The 22366-nt window shown below is 43.4% G+C and overlaps 2 protein-coding genes across 3 annotated transcripts in view; both read right to left on the bottom strand.

Moving 5' to 3' along the window:
* CIT (citron rho-interacting serine/threonine kinase) overlaps positions 1–22366 on the bottom strand; it is a 205349-nt gene that overhangs the window by 85124 nt on the left and 97859 nt on the right. For both annotated transcript variants that reach the window (XM_010368276.2, XM_030939374.1), the window contains exons 11-18: positions 15499–15604; positions 14461–14604; positions 13070–13189; positions 7253–7423; positions 6948–6998; positions 6382–6435; positions 2990–3130; positions 996–1121 (exon numbers count right to left, since the gene is read on the bottom strand). In XM_010368276.2, coding sequence (XP_010366578.2) covers positions 996–1121; positions 2990–3130; positions 6382–6435; positions 6948–6998; positions 7253–7423; positions 13070–13189; positions 14461–14604; positions 15499–15604 — 913 coding nt within the window. The remainder of the gene's footprint in view (positions 1–995; positions 1122–2989; positions 3131–6381; positions 6436–6947; positions 6999–7252; positions 7424–13069; positions 13190–14460; positions 14605–15498; positions 15605–22366) is intronic.
* On the bottom strand, positions 3674–4013 carry LOC115899996 (40S ribosomal protein S29). The gene has a single exon (XM_030939376.1). It carries the CDS (start codon positions 3969–3971, stop codon positions 3801–3803), a length of 171 nt encoding a protein of 56 aa, XP_030795236.1. The 5' UTR covers positions 3972–4013; the 3' UTR covers positions 3674–3800.

Raw genomic sequence — 22366 nt, 5'->3', positions numbered from 1 at the left:
ATTTATAAATATACACAAACAGAAATGTAAAGTTGTAAACAGTTTGATTTGGTATTAAGTATAGACCTATAAGTTGGCCACTCTGGAATTCCAATAGTTGCTGGTGACTCATTTCCCAGAAGTGATGTGAAGAGAGAGAGATGAAGTACCCTGCTCACCACCTTGCCTCCTTAGGGTGGAGAGGAATGACCAATGACTTCAGAGTCTCTCCCCAGGTGGGACAGGAATGGACTCCAAGTCATTCTTGAGTCTCAAACATGATGTCAAATTTCTGGCTGTGGGACTGAGGTCCAAGGAGAGCCCTTCAAAGGAGGTGCTGTCTTCCACCCTGGCAGGGGCAAAACGTCAACACATCTGCAAACACCACCCGAGTCTTCCTTGATCAAGTTAATTTGGTCATCAGAGCCTGAGACAGAATCAGGATGACTATAGGCCCTAAAAAAAGACCTGCTATATCTAAGGAAATTGAAAAAATAATAATAATAATAACCAACTGTAGCAGAGAAAGTGAGTGGGTGAACATGGATCTATGACAAATACTACTCCTAGCAAAACAATTCTGTATGACTAATTGCTTTCTTCTCTAAAAGCAAGAATCCAAATTTCGGTCTTAAAGTTCTAAACCCCTACAGCTCTTTAAATTGTCATTGCAAAGTTGATGGCTATTCAAAGCTCTGCTGATAGAAATATGTCAACACTCCTATAAAAATGTACTGAAAATGATAGATGCACATTCTACTTTAAACAAAAAAAAAGCCAGGCTGTAGCAAAAAGAGGAAAAAATTATATTTACAGATCTGTTACCAGTGCTGAAATGTCCGTTATTTGGTTATTCATACTACTCTACGATGTGGTATATGCTGAAACCACCTCACTTAATTCATCTACTTGGAGATACCTCCCTCATTGTGGCGGATAATTCTTCTTCTAACCCCCTTCCCTTTGCAACCTCTAACCTGTTATCTTTTAACTTTGCAACTTTCATTCCTGCTCACCAGAATTTTATCAGCCATCTGCTGGATCTGTTGGGATTTTGTCTGGATGTCATCCTTCAGTCTGTTTTCTCTACGCTCCATGGTCTCTAGTCTCTTTACCTTGTTCTCCAGAGAATGGCGACGTTCCTGTAGATCATGAATCAATCAGAGAGTTTTAATGGAGTAACTGCTATGGGCATAACACCTGCACCGAGGGAAAGAGCCCTCAAGAAGCATACACTCGAGTCAGGAAGAAAAGCCTCAGGCACCCAAAGCAACAGTAGAGAAAATAAGACTCTATAATCCAGGTACTCAGTTGTGTAGGTTACAAAAGTGCATTCATTCATTCAAATATTTACCAAGCACCTACTATCTGCAAAGTGCCACACTAGGCATCACGGAAAATACAGAGGAAGATGGCATCATTCCTGCCCTTGGAGGAGATAAGATAAACATAAATAATCATAATATAGGTTAAGATGAGGAAGAACCATAAAGCAAAGAGGTACAAAGTGCTGCAGGAGGTTGCAGGCAGGACAGAGGACTTTTAATTGGACAGTTGAGCAGAGACATCAGAGAGGCGTGAGCTCTGGAGGGGGGTGGTATATGGTGTTTTGCAGTAGGAAGGATAGGAGAGGAGGGGGAAATGTTTCAGACAAAAGGAGACACATTAGCAGAAACACAGCAGTGGTCAAGAGCCAGCTTGGGCCCCAAGCGAAGCCTGGAATGGCTACAGCACAGCACGTTTCAGGGGGAGGGCAGGTGAAAAGCAGAAAGGTCAAAGGTTGAGGGTTTCAGGTACCAGGCTCAGGGGTACACCTGGGCATTATGGAACCCTGAAAGGTTTGGGATGGGGCAGGGAATGCTGAGAAATCTGGTTCTTGAGGTCCATGAATCTTTCACTGTGTGAACTAGCTGGAAGGAAGGAGAAGCTGGAGGCAGATGGCCAAGAAATTATTAGATTTGCTCAGCTAAGAGGAGAGGGCTTCAACTACAAGGAGGGCTACAGAAATGGGAAGCAGGAGATGAACAGGAGATGCATGGTTGCATTTACAGGACGGAAGGACTCACTGAATAGCGGGGTCCAGAGAAAAGGAAAGGATACCAAGGTTGCAAGCCTGGAATGACCAGATGAATGATGGTGGCCCTGCCTGGCATGAGGAAAGTGAGAAGGGAAACCGAGCTTGCCGGGGAAGAGACTGAGTTCATTCTAAATCTGATGCACCATTCAGACACTCAGGTGGAATTTAGAGGAGCCGGGGGAAATGCAGACGAATGTGGGTGAGGATGGCCCGAAAGAGACATGTACCAGGAGGTTCACACCAAGAAAAAGACCAAGCAATAGGAAAGCAAAAGACCCAGCAATAGGAGGAGGGTGAAATCGACTATGGCATGCCCCTTCTGTGGGACAAACACCAAGGGGCAGAGGAGGCAGATATGAGTAAAGGCGAATAATCGCTTTTTATCCTGTATTCTTCTGTACTAAGTTTTTTACGATGAAAAGGCACTCATGTGGTTCTGGTAAAATTATACAAATGATTTCAACAACAACAACAACAACAACAACAAAGAATTTGAAGTAGAGAAGAGGCCCAAAAATATAGATCTGAGAGTCATTGACACGCAGGTAATAGGTGAAATCTTGAAAATTAATATGCTATTAATATCACGGAGGGGAAAGACGAGGAAAAAACAGAGGGAAGAGAAAGAAAAACCCAGTGATGGAGCTTCGGTTAACCTATAAAAATAAAAATTCTCCCAGATTAGTGAGTAGGTCAGAGGAAAATAAACAGAAAGAAAAAGCTTCTATGAAGACATCTTTCTACTTGAAGCTGCTCTGACAAATCTTTCTTTCCCCTAGGGGGAAATGATTCCCAGCCTCAGGTTTCAAAGGGATCTTCAGAAGGGAAAACAGCTTGGTCAAACATAAGCCAGGGATAGTCTGGCAGTTTCTTTCCTTGGGCACAGCCAAAGGCCAAGGCCGCTGGGGCCTGGGCTGGAGGTTCCCTGCTCACCTCGGCTTCTACCAGCTTCTTTCTGATGCCTTCAGAAGAATCCTCTCGGTTCTGCAGCTTCTCCAGCTCCCTCTCGGCTCGCTCCTTTGCCTGGCGGATATTCTGCAGCAGCTCGGTGGCCTCGGTGCTGGCTTTTACAGCCTAGGAAGAGAGGAGGAAAAGGAGATAAGTGGCCAAATTTATTCATGGAAAAAGATGGTGACAGTACATTCTGCACACGTATCCCAGAACTTAAAGTATCATCTAAAAAAAAAAAAAAGATAGTGACAGTGTCCTAAATAAAAAAAGCAGGTAATACTGAGTTTACCATTTGTCAAAACAAATACACAATCATTAATAATTTCATTATTCTAAGGTGCACTTTTTTTAACATCACTGAATTTGAAATGCATCCTACAATTAAAATTGATGCATTTTTCTTTCTTGGGGTATGTAAGATAATGGTGTATCTGACAATCATTAGCATCTTCGATTCGATGCAAGATAGTGAATGGAAATAGAAAGATCTAAATGGACTGATCTACCCAGATATCAATGTATTTGCCTTGAAGCATTAATTTTCTCCTTATTTTAATTATCTCATTTGTTAATTTTCCTATGGGAAATATTGAGATATACTGAGTTAAAACAAATATATCATTCAAATGATTTCGCCTGTTTTTGCTGTTTTTATTGTTTGTTTGGTTTTTTTGTTTTTTGTTTTTTGTTTTTTTTTTTTTTTTTTTTTTTCAAATGTTTATTTTATGTACAAAGAACTATCATGGTTTTTCACTGAGTAGATGCCTTGGATAATCCTTTGAAGGAAGATCATTTAGTCCAACTTAATGAAACCGATATCCTTCGCGTACTGACGGAAACACTGGCGGCACATATTGAGGCCATATTTCCGGATCAGACCGTGCCGGTTTGAACACACGCGACAAGAGCGAGAACCCTGGCCGAATTTTCGCGGGTGGCTCCAGTACAGCTGCTGGTGACCCATCCTGCTCTCAGAAGTGCAACGAGGTAAAAAAGCTTTTTGTTTTTTTTTGAGACACAGTTTGCTCTTGTTGCCCAGGCTGGAGTGCAATGGTGCAATCTCAGCTCGCCACAACCTCCGCCTCCTGAGGTTCAAGTGATTCTCCCGCCTCAGCCTCCCAAGTAGCTAGGATTACAGGCATGCGCCACCACGTCCAGCTAATTTTGTATTTTTAGTAGAGACAGGGTTTCACCATGTTGGTCAGGCTGGTCTCGAACTCCTGACCTCAGGTGATCTGCCCGCCTCAGCCTCCCAAAGTGCTGGGATTATAGGTGTGAGCCACCAGGCCTGGCCTGTTTTTGCTGTTTTTAAATGTGGGTACTGGAAATTTTTAAATTACATCTGTGAGTAATATTTGCGGCTCCCTCACACTTTGATTGGAGAGCACAGTTCTAGATGGAGACGTGCATCCTCTCACAAGCTTCTGGCTAAAGAGGGCCATGAGGGCTTTCATTAGAGAGCTCAAGAATAAGGAAGCAGGGGGCAAAGAGTGGATAAGCAAAAAGCAGTATATCTATAAAATAGAATATGATTCCACCTTAAGAAGGAAGGAAATTCTGATACATGCTACCACATGAATGCAACTTTAGGACATTATGCTAAATGAAATAAGCCAGTCACAAAAGGACAAACACTGGATGATTCCAGTTATATGAGGTACATAAAGTAGTCAAAATCATAGAAACAGAAAGTAGAAGGTGAGGGGGATGAGAGGAATTCATATTTGGTGGTTATCGAGTTTCAGTGTAACAAGACAAAAACGTTCCAGAAATCCACTGCCCAGTAATGGGAATAAACTTAGCACAACTGAACTGTACACTTAAAGATGGTTAACATGGTAATTTAATGTTATGTGGGTTTTTTACCACAATTTTAAAAAAGAAGGAGGAGGAGGAGGAGCTCTATTAAACCAAGCCAGCAAACACATTCACAAACATTCTCAATGCCAAAGGTATGTCCCAGAGCCACATTCATTCTGGCCCTTCCATTAAGCATTTCCAGTGTTCAACTAAAGGAAGGGCCTGAAAATTGCTCTTAAATGTTCTCACCACAAAAAACATAAGAAGAATGTAAGGTGATGGATCTGTCAGCTGGCTTGACTTAATCACTTCACAATGTGTGTGTGTGTGTGTGTGTGTGTGTGTGTGTGTGTGTGTGTGTGTGTATACATCACATTGCATACCACAAGTTTATGCAATTATTATTTGCCAACTATACCTTAATGAAGCTAGGGAAAAAATTAATAAAAATTTTAAAAACAAGATCAAATGGTCAGGTACAGTGGTTCATGCCTGTAATCCCAGCATCTTGGGAAGCAATGGCAGGTGGATCACTTGAGTCCAGGTGTTTGAGACCAGCCTGGGCAACATGGCAAAATCCTATCTCTACAGAAAATACAGAAAATCAGCTGGGCATAGTGGTGCACACCTGTGGTCCCAGCTACTCTGGAGGTGGAGGTGGGAGGATCACCTGAGCCTGTGAAGTCAAGGCTGCAGTGAGCCATGATCATGCCCTGCACTCCAGCCTAGGTGACAGAGTGAGACCCTGTCTCAAAAAAGTTAAATAAGTTGGCCAGGCGCAGTGGCTCGTGCCTACAATCCCAGCATTTTGGGATGCCGAGGCATGCAGATCACCTGAGGTCAGGAGTTCGAGACCAGCCTGACGAACATGGTGAAACCCTGTGTCTACTAAAAATACAAAAATTAGCCGGGTGTGGTGGCGCATGCCTGTAATCCCAGCTATTCTGGGGGCTGAGGCAGGAGAATCCCTTGAACCCAGGAGGCAGAGGTTGCAATGAGCCAAGATCGTACCACTGTACTCCAGCCTGGGCAACAGAGCAAGACTCCGTCTCAAAAAAATTTTTTTTTAATTAAATAATTAAACAATTAAATAAAAGGAGGGCCATTAGCACAAACTTTGCAGGATGCTATAAACCAAACTCACGCCCCTTCCCAATCACGTGACAACCCCAAGGCTCCTCCAGCCTTCTGCAGGGCAGGCCTCCCGCTGGCGGAAAGCAGTCTGGGTGGGGAACTGCTTCTCTTACAAATGTGCATAAATGAGGTGCCAGGCCCCCTGAAGCGAGAGATGCAGGCCTCTTGGGTTCTGTCGTAGTATAATTAGAACTTTTACTTGAGAGTCTCACACAGCTTGGTTTTTAAAAATAAACACTGCTGACATGTCTCAAAAGGAAAAACTATATTCAGAACTCTGATATTTTCAGGTAATCGCTCACTCCCCCTTCATTTTCCTCAGCGCTGGGTGACTAATTCTGTTTCTTTCATCTTTCATGCTCTGGGACAAGGCAAAGAAAGATGTTTGGAAAGGAGGTGGGGTGGGGGGGTAAGTTCCTGAAAAATCACCTCGGGCTTACCTTCTCCAGTTTCTCTTGGAGCTCCTGAATTTTGAGCTGCTGCTCAGCATTGATCTATAATTGAAATTCCAGGAAATAAAGCAAAAGGCAAATCGGCATTAACATCTTGCTACATTTATTGCAGTCCTATTCTCTTGAGGTTTCTATGGGGTCCTTTTCTTTGGGTTTCCAGAACCTACTAAGGAAGAGGAAGAACAGTGGCCTCTCAGGGAAGACTTTGTCCCAGTGCAAAGCTCCATGTTGACGATGTATGTAGGACCAGCAACACACAAATGGCAAAAAGAGAAAGTCGCTCAGTGCGTTAAAACAATAACAATTTTCATGTATGTTTTACTAAGTGTCTGGGTTTGTTGCTGTGGGCAGGCATGACAAAAATGAGCCGTCTTTTACCTAATTTAGAGCCATAGTTAAATGTTGTCACCCAAAGGTGGACTATCAAAATAAGCCTCGAAGAGAGGTCTCTATTCATTAAGAATACTCTTCATCAATGATGGACCACTGACAATAACATGAAAAATGTTATCTACCCAAAATATTAACAGCAAAACCAATCATGGAAAGTATACCTTCTCCAGTTTCGCATATTCTCCCACTTCAGGCTTCCCTTGATCCTTAGCCTGTAATTAAAAAGATACAACATATTGGGAAATCTCAACAACCTAAAAGTCGTATAGACTACTTGGTCTCTGTGACCAAGATAATAATAGTAAATAAGAATGTTATCTTCTGTAAATAAAGACCAAGGGTTTTCCAAGGTATCCTACTATTTCTCAAACTAGGTTGTTTCTCATTAAACTAGGTTCTCCTTTTTCTTGCTAAGATCATATATGATTTTACCCAAAAAGCACCCTCCTGGAGGGTGGCTGACTACCTTCAACAGTTTATGCTGACATTCTGTCGCTTTCCGCTTGAATTCTTCAGCAGCGAGCCGAGACTCTCTCAGCTCAGATTCGTAGAGATCACTCCGTCTTCTTGCTGAGACAAGGTCCTCTTCCAACTGATTCATCATCAACCTCATTTCTTCCACTTGAGCCTGGTACTCCTAAAGAGCAGGCAATGGAATAAAAGTGAACTTTAGAACTCTGAAAAGAATAAACAGGCAGTGAGGATGGAAGAGTATTAACCACACAGGGAAGATGCACAGTGAAGAGAGATTGGCAAAGAAAAGACCTGGCCGGGCAAGGTGGCTCACACCTGTAATCCCAAAACTTTGGGAGGCCAAGGTGGTTGGATCACCTGAGGTCGGAGTTCAAAACCAGCCCGGTCAACATGGTGAAATCCTCTCTCTACTAAAAATATAAAAATTAGCTGGGTGTGGTGGTGCGGGCCTAAAGCCCCAGCTACTCAGCAGGCTGAGGCAGGAAAATCGCTTGAACCTGGGAGGCAGAGGTTGCAGTGAGCCGAGATCACGCCACTGCACTCTAGCCTGGGTAACAGGGCAAGACTCCATCTCAAAAATAAAAAAAAATTAAAAAAAAAAGAAAAAGAAAAGACCTACAGACCTAGAGACAAGGGGAGTAGAAAGATGGACCCAGAATGAGGCACTAAGTAGGCAAAGGCGAGAAGTGTGGGGTGAAGACGAGGAAGAAAAAAAAATTAAACCTTAAAACTGTTTTGGCCGGGTGTGGTGGCTCATGCCTGTAATCCCAGCACTTAGGGAGGCTGAGGCGGGCGGATCACGGGGTCAGGAATTCGAGACCAGCATGGCCAACATGGTGATATTCCGTCTCTACTAAAAACACAAAAACTAGCCAGGCATGGTGGTGGGTGCCTGTAATCCCAGCTACTCAGGAGGCTGAGGCAGAAGAATCGCTTGGACCCGGGAGGCGGAGGTTGCAGTGAGCCGAGATCACACCACTGCACTTCAGCCTGGGTGACAGAGCAAGATTCTGTCTCAAAAGAAAAAACAAAAAACAAAAACAAAAACAAAACAAAAGACTGTTTCAATGTAGAGCATATGTCATTAGTAAAACCACTGGGAACACACATGCAAATCACACCATACAATATGCACAGACCCTTAAGGCCTAACAGGAGAGCCGAAAGGGATGTTCTTTAAACAACAAGGATAAACCGCTTACATGTAGTTTTCCGCCAAGGGTAATCATTTATATAGATTTGTCCTTTAGAAGTCATGTGCTCCTAACACAAATTAGATATGGTACTAGTTTTCAAATTAACCTTTCAGACAGCACAAGAGGGTAATTGAAAATCTCAGTGGAAAGAATTCTGGAAGGTGAAACTCATCATGTCAGTTTCTCACCATTAATTTTTCTGGGCCCAAAACTGAATGATGACCGTAACATTGCTCCTGCAATGCAAGTTACCCTGAAATTTGGAAGAGTCACAAAATACTGGCTTCGGTCAAAATAACTTGTGAGAAAAATTCCAATGAAAGAACTCTCCTGTTCCCTTGGGCAAACCCTTTAAGTGATCCAAACGGCCCAACCTTTTCCAAAATGCATTTCTAAAATCAAAACATTTACATTCAAGTTTCTCAGAATTGGGTTTACCAGAAGAAATGGCCAGTGATTTTGAAAACTTTTGGACAAAGTATAAAAATATTCTGTGTTAGCAAAAATCAAGGCTAAGTATAAGGATTATGAATGAGCACTTATGTAATCCAAGGTGACTTGTGGGGTGAGGACGAGAGAGATATAAAATGAAATGAACAAGGAATTGAATCAAGAATGTCTTTGAAAATCACAATATTCAGTAACATCTCTGAGATCCATTCTCCCAAGAAATAATTGGTGAGGAATATATGAATATTTCTCCCAAGAAATAATCGATTGAGCAAGGATATTCTTTTAACTGATAAATTGTAATTTTTAAATAACAGGGTATAAAGGAAAGCTTTTATTCCATTGTAGCAGGTGACCCCCCCAGAGCATATTAAAGGGGAACTGCTGCTCTTATGAAAACTGGATGGTTTCCATGCAAGCACACCCCTCCCTATATTATCTGTAAAGGAGAAAGGAAAAAACAGCCCAAAATGGAACAAGGGTCTCATTTCACTCTCTCCCACCCAAAAGCATACTGTTACTGAAGGTCAGTCCTCAGAATCTTGGGGCACACAGGTTTCCTGGGCCATGCATACTAAGCAGGCGATGCTGGATTATATAACCAAAGGTCTTTATAACCTGCTCCCAATTATCTAAACTCACAGGCAGGCCGGGCACAGTGGTTCATGCCTGTAATCCCAACACTTTGGGAGCCCAAGGAGGGCAGATCACTTGAGGTTAAGAGTTCGAGACCAGCCTGGCCAACATGGTGAAACCCCATCTCTACAAAATATACAAAAATTAGCCGGGCATGATGGTGGGCGCCTGTAATCCCAGTTACTTGGAAGGCTGAGACAGGAGAATTGCTTGAACCTGGGAGGCAGAGGTTGCACTGAGCTGAGATTACGCCACTGCCCTCCAGCCTGGGTGACAGAGCAAGACTCCATCTCAAATAAATAAATAAATTCACAGGGCAGAACATGAGCTGTATGTGAAATGGAACATCGGTTTTTCCAGACCCCCTCAACCAGAGCCATATTATGGCTTTCATAGCTGTGAGCACTGAGCCTTCCTTGACTTCCTCCATAAAAATAAAAATTACATTTTACAATTGTGCTCCTATAAATACAAAAATATTAATATCATCTATGAAAACAGTGTCTTTGACCTAAGCCCAACTTTTTTCTTCTGATGAAAAAATTAAAACATGTTATGAGACCCTAAAAGTACAGGGGTCCCTAGCTACCATGCCTGCTAGAGCTAATGGAAAGCCAGTCCTAGCTACAGGCGTCGACACCAAATCTTGAGTTTCTTTTGTCCTCAAGCTCCCTTTTCTTTCTTGAATTTATGTTGGCAAGAAGGGAATGTAAATTTTGTGTTTTGTCAAGAGCGAGGACAGAGTGTCTGTTCCTTCCCCCCCAACATCTCTCTTCCCTGAGCTGTCAGCACGTAAGAGGGAGGAAGGCAGGAACCAGGCAACCACTCTGTCAGCTCTCCAAGCTCTCGGGGCACCCAGCCTGCTATAAGCATCAAAAGAAAATTCTAACTCATTTGTGGATCCTTTGATATTGTACTGGATACTTCAAGGAAATCCTGTAAATTTAGCAGCTAACCAAATCCCTGCTTCAGGAAAAACCTGAAAGGTGATCATCAGGTCTGTTTGCACGACCAGCTGAGAGATAGCTGTGGTATCTCAGGATGGGGAAACACAGACAGGTTTCAAGGCCCACCTAACACAAGTCTTCTGAATGGAGCTTCAGAATTTTGTGGGGATCAGGTATGATCCTATTCACGCAGAAACCCTGGAACACAAGTGACTTCTGTGTTACCCACACTTTTGTTTCCTTTCCTGAGTAGGGGAGCAAGAAAGAAGTTGAAATTGCTAGTAATGATCTAGGAATCAAAATTTCACATGAGACTTTGAGGTGTTTTTCTTTAAACCAAATCTAAATACTCTAGAGGGGGTAGCTAGGTGGAAGTAAAATATTTTTGAAAAAAATAAAGAGCCGGCCAGGTGCGGTGGCTCACGCCTGTAATCCCAGCACTTTGGGAGACCAAGGCAGGCAGATCATGAGGTCAGGAGTTCAAGCCTGACCAACATGGTAAAACCCCATCTCTACTAAAAATACAAAAATTAGCCGGGCGTGGTAGTGTGCACCTGTAGTCCCAGCTACTCAGGAGGCTGAGGCAGGAGAATCACTTGAACCCAGGAGATGGAGGTTGCAGTGAGCCAAAATCGCACCACTGCACTCCAGCCTGAGTGACAGAGCGAGACTCCATCTCAAAAAAAAATAAAAATAAAGAGCCATATAGAAAATTAGATTTTTAAGAGAAAGATCAGGGAATAAATCCAAGTCTGGAAAAAATCAATATGCCACAAACCAAATACTGAAAGTTTACTGTAAGCCTTAAAAGCTTTCTCCTGGTCTGCAAACATCCTGCTCTCACAAAACTTACCAAAAGTCATAAAATAAATCCTTGTTCCGATGAAAACTGAAATCTGAAACCATGAAGTTTTTTTCCCCACAATGGAACTTTCAGCAGTCATTAAATCTAAGACTCCACATGCATGCCAGCTGTGGTAGGAATCATAAAAGGCATTTCTTTGAACTCGGCCACCAACATAGACCTTTTCAAAATGTCCTGATAACTCCGTTTCTAAGGAATCTATGGACACCAGCTGCTCCCTCTGGTGGCCAAACACAGCTTTCATTTCCCCAGGATGTCACCAAAAGTAAATTTCCAGGTATGTAGAACTAATGGGAGAAAATGATTCCTACCTCTTGAACCTTTTAGGATGAAAACTGTGTTGATAAAAGGAGCATGAGTCAACTGTCAAAGCAGATTTCTCAAAGCCCATGTGCAGCCTTCAAAACCTCTAAGACTGCATTATTCAGAGATCTGATAATCCTTTACAGAGTTTCCTTCCTATGCACATTTATTTATAATGTTTTTATCAAGCAACAGAATATTAACCGATCACAACTTTAAAATATTCAGATGATAAATATATTATGCCAACAAAACTCCAAAGACAGTAATTCTTTTTTTAAACAGTAATTAATGGATATAGTTATTTGCAGGAGTTTCTTGCATTAGCTCCAGCCAGATGGCTAAGTTTGTGCTACCCAGAGACAGAAATGTTCATTTCCCTCAATGTTTCCATTAGATTTTCTGAAGTGAATGAGAGTTGCCTGGCAGCTGATAGTTCAGCTCTCCAATTGCTCATTCCCATCTCTTCATTAAAATCTCTATTTACGGTTTTTCAAAAGACACAAAAATCCATGCTAAAAAGGAAACAATGAGGCAATACGAAAATGAGCCATTTAGAAAGAAAACCCATTTAGAAAGAAAGAAAAAAAAAGAGTGAGGTTTTTAAAGGTCTTGCTTTTCCTTTCTGAAAACACAGGGGACAGCTTTCTGCACTCAGATACGCAGTGTCAATCCTGACTCGACCAGAATGGTTCGAACTTCTCTTGTAGAATATTTCTTTCTACAAGTAAAACTATGAATTAGCCTGGCTTCGCTCAAAAACTTAAAGTGCATCTGAAAAGCTATGAAAACATTTAATTTTTTTAACCATCTAAAGCAGGGATTGGCAAACTTTTGCTGTAAAAAGAGACAGTAAGTAGTTTCAGCGTTGCAGCCACGTGGTCTCCGTAAGAACCACTCACCTCTGACTGTGTAGCCTGAAAGCAGCCAGGGCCAATATGTAAATTACCAAGCATGGCTGTGTTCCAAAAAAAAACCACTTTATTTATGGAGACTGAAATTTGAATTTCATATAAATTTCAAATGTCATGAAATATTGTTTTTCTTTTGATTTTTTTTCCCAACTGTTTAAAAATGTAAACCCCATTCTTAGTTTGTGGGTCACAGAAAATAGGTGTTGGACCGGCTTTGCCCCACAGGCTGAAGTTTGCCCACTCTTGCTCTAAACCTACATCTTTATTTTTAAAAGCAGACATTATGGGGTATCAGCTTCAAAAGGAGCTGGAACAAGCATTCTATGATGTATATAAATTATGAGAAACCTAAAGTTTCTGAATGACCTATATACCTGCCTCTCTTCCACTCTGCCCCTCTCTCCCTTTCTTCCTGTTTCTGTCTCAAACATGCCTCTCCTGAAATTAGAGGTCCGAGCGAGCCGAGATGCCGCTGTGCTCCCAGGCAACCAGGCCTACCTGCTCTTTGATTTCTTGGAGCTTCCGGCTCTGCTCTCTGATATCATGGAGAAGCTGGAGTGCTTTGTCATCCTCCTGGGACACCTCCATCCGTGCTTGCTCCAAACTTCGCTTTAAGCTCTGCAGAAAGCAAAAATTTTAATAGGGATGCCCTGTGGATCCTGCTTTGTTTGAAAAGACTCATTAAGAGAGCTGCAAGCTGCTTTGCAGACACCAGGACGGTTTCGAGTGACGGACCACAGTTGACAACTTCCAGTTCGTTGCTGATTCCGGTTTCCATCCTGTAAAACCCCTTGGTTCAAGAAACATCATCCCAACCTGGTGACCTTAGGGATCCAGCCAGAAACTGCCTCAGCCTGTCTCCTGCCACCATCGACTGTCCTGGGAGATACTTACTTGCATGTTCAGAACTAAAACCTATTAAGACCCAGTAGCTATTACAATCACCATGTGGATAAGCTACAAAGTGTTTTCTACAGTTATTTGTGGGCCCTAAAGTACATATGCCTCTTTCAAAGTAGCAATGACTTCATATCCTCTGCCCAGTTGTCATTTAAGACTCCAAGTGGTCTATTTCTACCTCCTGGCTTATTTTTCCTGGACACCTTTCATCCATAAGAATCCCTTAATGCTTCAATGGCAATGAAATCTATATCTGAAATACATAGCTGAATAACTTCACCCACCACTGAAAGGCAGCCAAGTCTGGAATGGAAACATAGCAGTTATTCTTAATCAGCCACGTTCTATAGATTTCCTCTCCCTTGTGAAAAAAACTTTAGAAATGTGTGATTCAACTTCTTAAGACTGTTTAATTGGGCACATTAAAAAAACACCTGAATGAAAAATTTAACAAGACAATGGAGAAGAAGACAGTCTACTCTTGTGAAGGAAAGAAAAAACGAAAGTCACATGGTAAATAATGACAGAGGGTTTGGGTTTTCAAGGCTATTTTCTTGTCGCTACACTGGTTCTGGCCAATGGAAAATCTGATGTCAGGAAGACTGAAAGTAAATTTTCTTGTACATAGTTGGGAGTCCGGTTCTCAAGGCTGCTCATGTCAGACACAACGCAGACCAGAGAGGTTGGGATGGGAGATGTTAAGATCTTTTGCAACCCGCAGCAAAGATGGATTACTCCCATCTCCAGACTCCGTGGTACCAGCCGTCTACCTGCACTTTCTGCTGGAAATGAGTCCAATCTCATTTCTTGGGGACCTCACACCTGGCTCTCACTACTCTGCAAAATACAGATCTTGCTTTTGTGCTCTCCCTTTCTCTACTCTCTGCCATTGGCTGTGATGTGCCTCATGGAGCCATCATGAAACAGGATGAGACACACACAACAAGAAGTGCCACCTCCAAGGGAAGGGGGCTTCAGGGAAGGCTCACACTGCATTCTGTGATGTAGGTAGCAAGGTCCTGCTCCAGGAGGGATCTCTGAGTCTCAGAGGCCTTCAGCTCCACCTCCTTCTGACTAAGCACAGCCTCCACCTCTGACACTCTCCGATGTAACCGGGTCATTTCCTGCTCCATCTGAAATAAACACATCGACAGGTTAAAAAGGCCCGTGGAGGTTCGTTAGGAGCAATCACATCTCAAGTAGCCTCCGAGTCTGGGCTAAGGCTAAATCGCCAAAAGTTAAGTTGGGATGGAAATACCATTGTTTCTTCGCCCAGGAGCGCACAGTTCTTCGTTAAGGACAGTCACCAAATGCTAAGTCACTCCTCTCATTCAAGTCCCGGTTCACACTTGATCACTTCTCTAACCCAGTTAGCAAGGAAGCCACAATCATCATTTTTCACCTGTTTGCTTTTGTTTTTGTTTTGTTTTGCAGACGTCACTTTAATTTTATCCCAAATCCATCTTGATCCCCCCCATCTCCTTGCAAAGATCTAGAGGACAAATCCAGGATAGGGCAAGGAGATATTTATTCGTCTGCACTCTTAGGAGTCCCAGGCAAGCAGTGACTTATTAGTTTCCAGAGTGTTGCCTCTGGGCAGGAACAGTGAATGTTAAGAGACGTTGAGCGTAATCAACACAGTGGCCGCAGTGACATAAGCAGGAGTTTTAAAAGACTAGGAAGAGAGACTTCGCATCACTCAAAGCAGATGGGATGTATCTCAGCCACAGGTGAGGACCCAGGCCACCTGCCGGAAGAAGCAGACATCTGGCTGGGTCATGCTGAGAAACGGGCCGTTTAAATCCAGGGCCTCCTCTGGTTTAGATTTAAAGGATCTACAGCAACGGCAAGGCCCGAATTCATCTCCCTCTGAGCTGCTGGAGGCACGACTTCAGCGAGGGCAGGAGTGCCTCACTCTCTACGGATCAGGCGGCTCAGAGCCAGCAGCGGCCCCGGGCGGATCCCTTGGCATATACTGACGGGAGGATCCTGGAGCAAAGAAGGAGGCCGGCTGCGGAAATAAATACCTTGTGACACTTGTCCTGAGAGTCTTGTAGCTCTTTGCTTTTGATGAGAAGTTTCTTTTCCATGGAGCTAGTCTTGGCAGGGGAGTCCAGACCCGACAGGACAGACCTAGGTAGAGAAAAACCAACGTCAAGGAGGCCAGCAGGTGGGCCTAAGAACCTGCACTAGGAAGCTGCAACATTTGTTTCATTTTACAAAAACATCTCATGCTTTTGATGTTAGGTCAAATAATGCCCCCTTCCCCTTTCCAAAGATGCCCATGTCCTAATCTCTGGAAGCTGTGAATATATTACCACACATGGCAAAGGGACTTTGCAGATGGGATTTAAGTTATGGATCTTGGGATGGAAAGATTCTTCTGGGGTATCTGGATGGGTACAATGAAATCACAAGGATCCTTATAAGATGGAAGCAAGGATCGGAGTCACAGAGATCTGAAGATGTTACACCAATGGCTTTGAACACAGAGGAAGGGGCCACAAGCCTAGGAATGCAGGCAACCTCTAGAAGGTGGAAAAGGCAAGGAAACAGATTCTGCCCTAGAGCCTCCAGAGAGTGCAGCCTTGTCTACACTGATCTTAGACCAGTAAAACTCATCCCGGACTTTATTTTTTGGAAACAGGGTCGTGTTCTGTTGCCCAGGCTGGAGTGCAGTGATACTATCTCAGCTCACTGCAACCTCCACCTCCTGGGTTCAAGCGATTCTCCTGCCTCAGTCTCCTGAGGAGCTGGGATTACAGGCGCTCACAACCATGCCTGGTTAATTTTTGTATTTTCAGTAGAGATGGGGTTTCATCATGTTGGCTAGGCTGGTCTGGAACTTCTGACCTCAAGTGATCCTGCCACCTCGGCCTCCCAAAGTGCTGAGATTACAGGCTTGAGCCACCACGCCTGGCCTCATCTTAGACTTCTGACCTCCAGAACTGTAAAATAATAAATGTGTATTGTTTTAAGCCACTAAGTTTGTGGTCATTTGTTATAGTGGCCACAGAAACTCATACACCTATTGGGCACTGGCTGCATACCTGGTTCTGTCTGAAAGCTAGATATATTTGAACTCTTTGTTTTTGTTTTTGTTTTTGTTTTCTTTTTTCCTTCACTGACAGATATATTTGAACTCTTTACTCCCCACAGCAATTCTATGAGGCAGATACGATTTATTATCCTCATTTTATATGAGGAAATTGAGGCCCAGAGAGGTTATGTAAACTGCCAGTTGATAAATGGTTTCTGCTGGTCTCAAGAGGGAGCTGGGGTAGACAAGTTGTCTTGATGCACTTGCTATACAACTCTTAGGAAAATATCACAAAAATAACATAGGATGCCCTCCTGAGACTGGACCAGAAGGATGTTCCCCCCATAGAAAGGAGAAACTTACCCACACTCATCTATGTAACTCATGCACTGTGCCCAGAAGCAGTTGATTATGGGCAGAGATGAGAGAGAGATTCCAGGACAGCTGCCCTCAGTGGTTGGTACACTGGATATGAACACTAGGATTGGTGAAAGACAAAGCCAGAGCAACAGTGGCCAAAGGTTCTTAGGCACAGAGAGATGTGGCAGAGCCCACCACTACCACCGGGCCCATCTTTGTTGCCCTGGTAATGGGGTTGCGGAGATGGTTGTCGGTGACCACTCAGATCTTACCAGCAGGTGCAAGTTCTGCTTTCTGCTGCCCCAAACTACTTCCCTGACTAAAAGAGGTCAGTTCCCTGCAGCAATGCAAAACACCTCTCTTCCCGCAGCTCCTGACAATGACAAGGGCTGGCTTGATAGTGCTGACTTGCTGTACTCCAGTGACAGCTTTCCACACTCACACTGTAGGACAGCCAAATGAGTCAACACCCAGAGTCATGCTCCTCTAATCAGAATCTCAGGCTGGGCACAGTGGCACATGTCTACAATCTCAACACTTCGGGAGGTTGAGTCAGGAGGATCACTTGAGGCCAAAAGTTCGAGACGGGCCTGGGCAACACAGCAATATCCTGTCTCTATTTTTAAAAATAAATAAATAAATAATTTTTTGAAAGACAATCTCACTCCGATGCCCAGGCTAGAGTGCGGTGGTCACAGGTCACTACAGCCTCAACTTCCCAGACTCAAGTGATTCTCCTACCTCAGCCTCCCAAGTAAGTGGAACTATAGGCACACACCACCACATCCAGCTGATTTTTGTATTTTTTGTAGACACAGGGTTTCTCCATGTTGCCCAGGATGGTCTCAAATTCCTGGGCTCAAGCAATCTGCCCGCCTCAGCCTCCCAAAGTGCTGGGATTAGAGGTACCACACCCAGTCATCTCTATAAAAAACATTTAAAAATGAGTCGGGCATAGTGGCTCATGCCTCTAGTCCCAGCTACGTGGGAGGCTGGGCTGGGAGGATCGCCTGAGCCCAGGAGTTCAAGGCTACAGTGAGCTATGATTGTACCATTGCACTCCAGTCTGGGTAACAGAGCAAGACCCTGTCTCTTAAAAAACAAACAAATAAATTTTTAAAAAAGAAAAATCTGACCCCTCCACTGACTAGTTATTTGACCTCTCTGAACCTCAGTTTCCTCAATTGTAAAATGGGCATAATTACCAACCTAATTCAAAGAGTTCTTGTAAGGATTAAATGAAATAATGCACGTAATGCCCTCAGCACAGTGCCTGGCACATTGCAAGTGTTCAATAAATGTCACCTGTTACTACTGTCATTGTTGTTTTTTCCATTACTACCCATGCAACTTCACAAATAGTACATGCCTCATGGGCCTAAAGCAATTGCTTAAAATGGTAAAACTCAGGGGGCTGAATTTGCTCTGTGCTATTATTCACATTAAAACAAATGGTGATTATTCATAGAAATGGGCAACAGGGACTGGATCCAGAAATAAATCTTTTTAAAAATCTTACTTTTGGCTAGAAATTTTAACCAAGTTCTACGCTTCTCACCAGCCTGTTTTCTACCTAAATCTAGCCAACACATACACACACACACTCTCTCTCTCTCTCTCTCTCTCTCTTTCTCTTTTCTTTTTCATATAAGATGAAATGCTTGGCATGGCCTTGAGGAAAATTCCTTTGCGCTTTCCTTTATTCCTAATCATACCTGGGTGGGTGGGCTAGAGAACAAGACCCAAACCACCCAGGGAGGGAATGAAGATCCACAGACTGGGTTCCTGATCCTTCAGAGATCAAAAGTCATCCACATGTCACGAAGTCACACACACGACATGCGTCAGGGATGACAACACAGGTCATAGCTCCTTGTGCTTAAGCACACAACTGGCACCCTTTTAAAAGAACGATGACATGGGTGCATGATGATAAGTAGGATGTGGCTTGAAAAACTTAATGACACATAGAAGGCTGGCCCCAGTGGGGCTTCCTGTTTAAAGTGCACTGCTATGGGTACAAAACAGATTGCTTTTTCAACCCCCACCAGAAAAAAAGAAAGACACTTTTAGGTCAGTTATCAGTGGGCCCCGAAGCGAGGAGACGTGCAGCCCCCACCCTCCAGCACTCGAAGAAGACCATGAGACAGCCCTCCTCACCCCAGGTCCAACCCCTTCATTCTGCTATTCTACGTTTGACAAATGCTCACTGTTTAGAAGTTCTAAGTACAGCAATTAAGAGCTCTTCAGAATAAAGGTGCTGAAGAAATCTTTTTTCTTTTTAAGAATAAATAAAAATCGCATCTAAAAAAAAGCTAGAGTAAGAATGCTATGACTAAGCTGGGTGTGCAGCAACAATCCCATAAACAATCATGTGATTGGAGGATGAGGCTGGAGAGTAAAGGTTATCAGGCTTCCTACACCTTCCCTGGTCCTCAATGGAGGTACACATTAGAATCGCTTGGAGACCTTTTAAAAAATACCAGATGGCCGGGCGTGGTGGCTCAAGCCTGTAATCCCAGCACTTTGGGAGGCCGAGACGGGCGGATCACGAGGTCAGGAGATCGAGACCATCCTGGCCAACACGGTGAAACCCCGTCTCTACTAAAAAAAATACAAAAAACTAGCCGGGCGAGGTGGCGGGCGCCTGTAGTCCCAGCTACTCGGGAGGCTGAGGCAGGAGAATGGCATAAACCCAGGAGGCGGAGCTTGCAGTGAGCTGAGATCCGGCCACTGCACTCCAGCCCGGGAGACAGAGCGAGACTCCGCCTCAAAAAAAAAAAAAAAAAAAAACCAGATGTGTAGGCCCCATTCAGACCAATTAAATCAGAGAGTCAGACAAATTTGGAGTGTGGCCCCGGGAAGCAACATTTGTATTAAGCTACTGAGTGATTGCAATGTATAGACAGGATTAAGAACCACAGTGCTAATTAGAAGAAAGTGCTTCTGATTTAGGGTCTAGCCACTTAAAACTCATTGTATGACCAACCCCAACATTTAGTTCCATGTGGCATTTCAGCCAGACCATTTGGTACTGGTGCCTTTTCGTCACTCTTTGAGTAAGAACCCAATTTTGAAATTAATGGTGGTGGGCTACGAATTTCAAAACAACATACAGGTATTAGATAATGATTAAACCATATTGCCCCCAATGTTAATAATTCAGTTAAAATATACCATTTCCATGAATTTCTATAAAAGAAATATACTACAGAGAGACATGGCTCAATTTAAAATGTTTATAAACTATTCATTTTTCATGTAGACATGGGGCAATTCAATCTCTAGCATCAACGGTAAGTTCTCAGTATGTATTTCTTGAGCACATATATCCTCCCCAACAAATATTCTGAAATATTACAATTTATTTTCTTCTTTTTCTAAGATTTTCTTTTCTTTCTTTCTTTCTTTTTTTTTTTTTTTTTTTTTTTTTTTTTTTTTTTTTTTGAGACAGAGTCTCACTCCGTTACCACGCTGGAGTGCAATGGCACAATCTCGGCTCACTGCAACCTCCACCTCCCAGATTCAGGCAATTCCTCTGCCTCAGCTCCCAAGTAGCTGGGACTACAGGCGCGCGCCACCACACCGGGTAACTTTTTTTTTTTTTTTTTTTTTTTTGTATTCTAGTACAGACAGGATTTCACCATGTTGGCCAGGATGGTCTTGTTCTCCTGACCTCGTGATCCACCCGCCTCGGCCTCCCAAAGCGCTGGGATTACAGGCGTGAGCCACCATGCCCGGCCTGTTTTCTAAGATTTTTATTAGCCATCCTTCTGACTTTCAAAGCAACTGCAAGTGATTGCCGATAATTGCATTATGCTAACATTGACCATAATGTAAATCATAGCTTGAGAGTTTCGATCAAAGACTGGCCTGAGAGCCACCAGATACACCAAATATTATTGCATATTACATTATAATAATATTACATACATATTATCACATATATATTATTACCAAATATAGCCCTGTCCCCTTCAAGCAGCAAGTCTGCTGGTCTAAAATTATCCCGAAAAGTACCACTTCATCAAGCGTAGTATTATTTAAAGAGCTGATACTATCACTGCTTTAAGGAAAGTTTGCAAGAAAAATCCTCTAACTGGTTGGAACTCTAAAATGATGGGCAATGGGGTGCAGGGTTGCAGTAAAGAAACTATCTAATTATGAAGTTCTGTTGACCCTGGAATGGGACAGAGTCTACCTGTTCATTAAAATGTCTTCCAGAATTTTTCCTTTGTTCTCAAAATTCTCAAACTTCAACAAATTTGTTTTAACCACCTTCTCTGAGCGTGTGTGTGTGAGAGAGAGACACACACAGAGAGAGGGAGAGACAGAGAAGAGAATATAAAAGCCCTGTGATCCCCATGAGAGATACCTGCAGACCAGTGGTTCTCAACCGGGGCAATTTGGCAATGTCTAGACATTTTATTTTCATGACTAGGGGTGCTATTAATATGTAGTGGGTAGAGGCCAGAGATGCTGCTCAACATTCTACAATCCACAGGACAGCTCCCACAACAAGAATTATCCAGCCCAAAATGTCAATAGTGCCAAGTTGAGAAACTCTGCTGTAGACGCTATTAAGGAAGCCACAATTCCTGTCCTCAAGGAAGGAACAATCTAGGAGAGAGAATTAATGCCACGACCTTTGTCATCAGTACAAGTGCTCACTTATTGAGCAAGTACTCTGTGTCAGGCACGTGTTTAGTGCTTCACGGATTACTTCACTGAGTCCTCCACACAATCCTATAAGATGGGTGTTATTAATGGCACTAAGGAGGGGCTTGCCTCCTACCACGTTACCATGATTTGTGCAGGGGTGCCAGGCAGTAGAAAGAACCCCAGTTCAAAGCTAAGGCTCTGTCACCGAACAGTCATGGCTTCAAATCCCAGTTCTGCTACTTCTTGGCAAGATGGCCTTGGACACACTCAAGAAAAGTGCTACAGAGACTCAGAGGGGCAAGGTCATGGAGGAAAGGGAGAATGGAACATGTGAGACACAGTGACCTCCATCCATGACTGGCTGCACTCAGTGCTAAGAAGCTGAGTCCAAGCCTGAGCCCAGGACAGCTCTGGGTAACCAAGAACATCCACATGCCAGGTTGGTTCACAGCCACCCCAGGAAAAGCTCACCCCACAAGAGCAACTCTCCCTCCCTCACTTTAGGGTTCAGAGGAGTAATTAGGTGGGAAGCAGGGTAGACATGAGAAACCCAGGGCGGTTCATGCTCTGGGCTCGACAAGATGCAGTACAATGAAGATGCTAATAAAAGAACATGCAGCCTGCCCACACGTTGCTTGCCTACTCCTGGCCACATCTCGGATACACAGCCAGTTATCCCCATGGAGAGAAAAGGCACTTCTGAGCAGCGGGTGCACGCAGCCACCCGCCCACACACAGCAGTGCTGTCTCTTCGAGCACGAAGCCAAGTTTGGGTTTTCCTTTTTTTCCAGCTTCTATTTTCTAGAAAAATTTACTCTGAAATCAACATCTCT

Source organism: Rhinopithecus roxellana, chromosome 10 (genome assembly GCF_007565055.1).
Source record: "Rhinopithecus roxellana isolate Shanxi Qingling chromosome 10, ASM756505v1, whole genome shotgun sequence".
In the NCBI taxonomy this organism is placed as follows: domain Eukaryota; kingdom Metazoa; phylum Chordata; class Mammalia; order Primates; family Cercopithecidae; genus Rhinopithecus; species Rhinopithecus roxellana.
The sequence above is the reverse complement of the archived record's forward strand: the minus strand, read 5'-3'. Positions and strand labels throughout refer to the sequence as shown.

Coding starts and splice junctions, on each gene's coding strand:
- LOC115899996 (XM_030939376.1), bottom strand. CDS start 3,971: ATGGGTCACCAGCAGCTGTACTGGAGCCACCCGCGAAAATTCGGCCAG.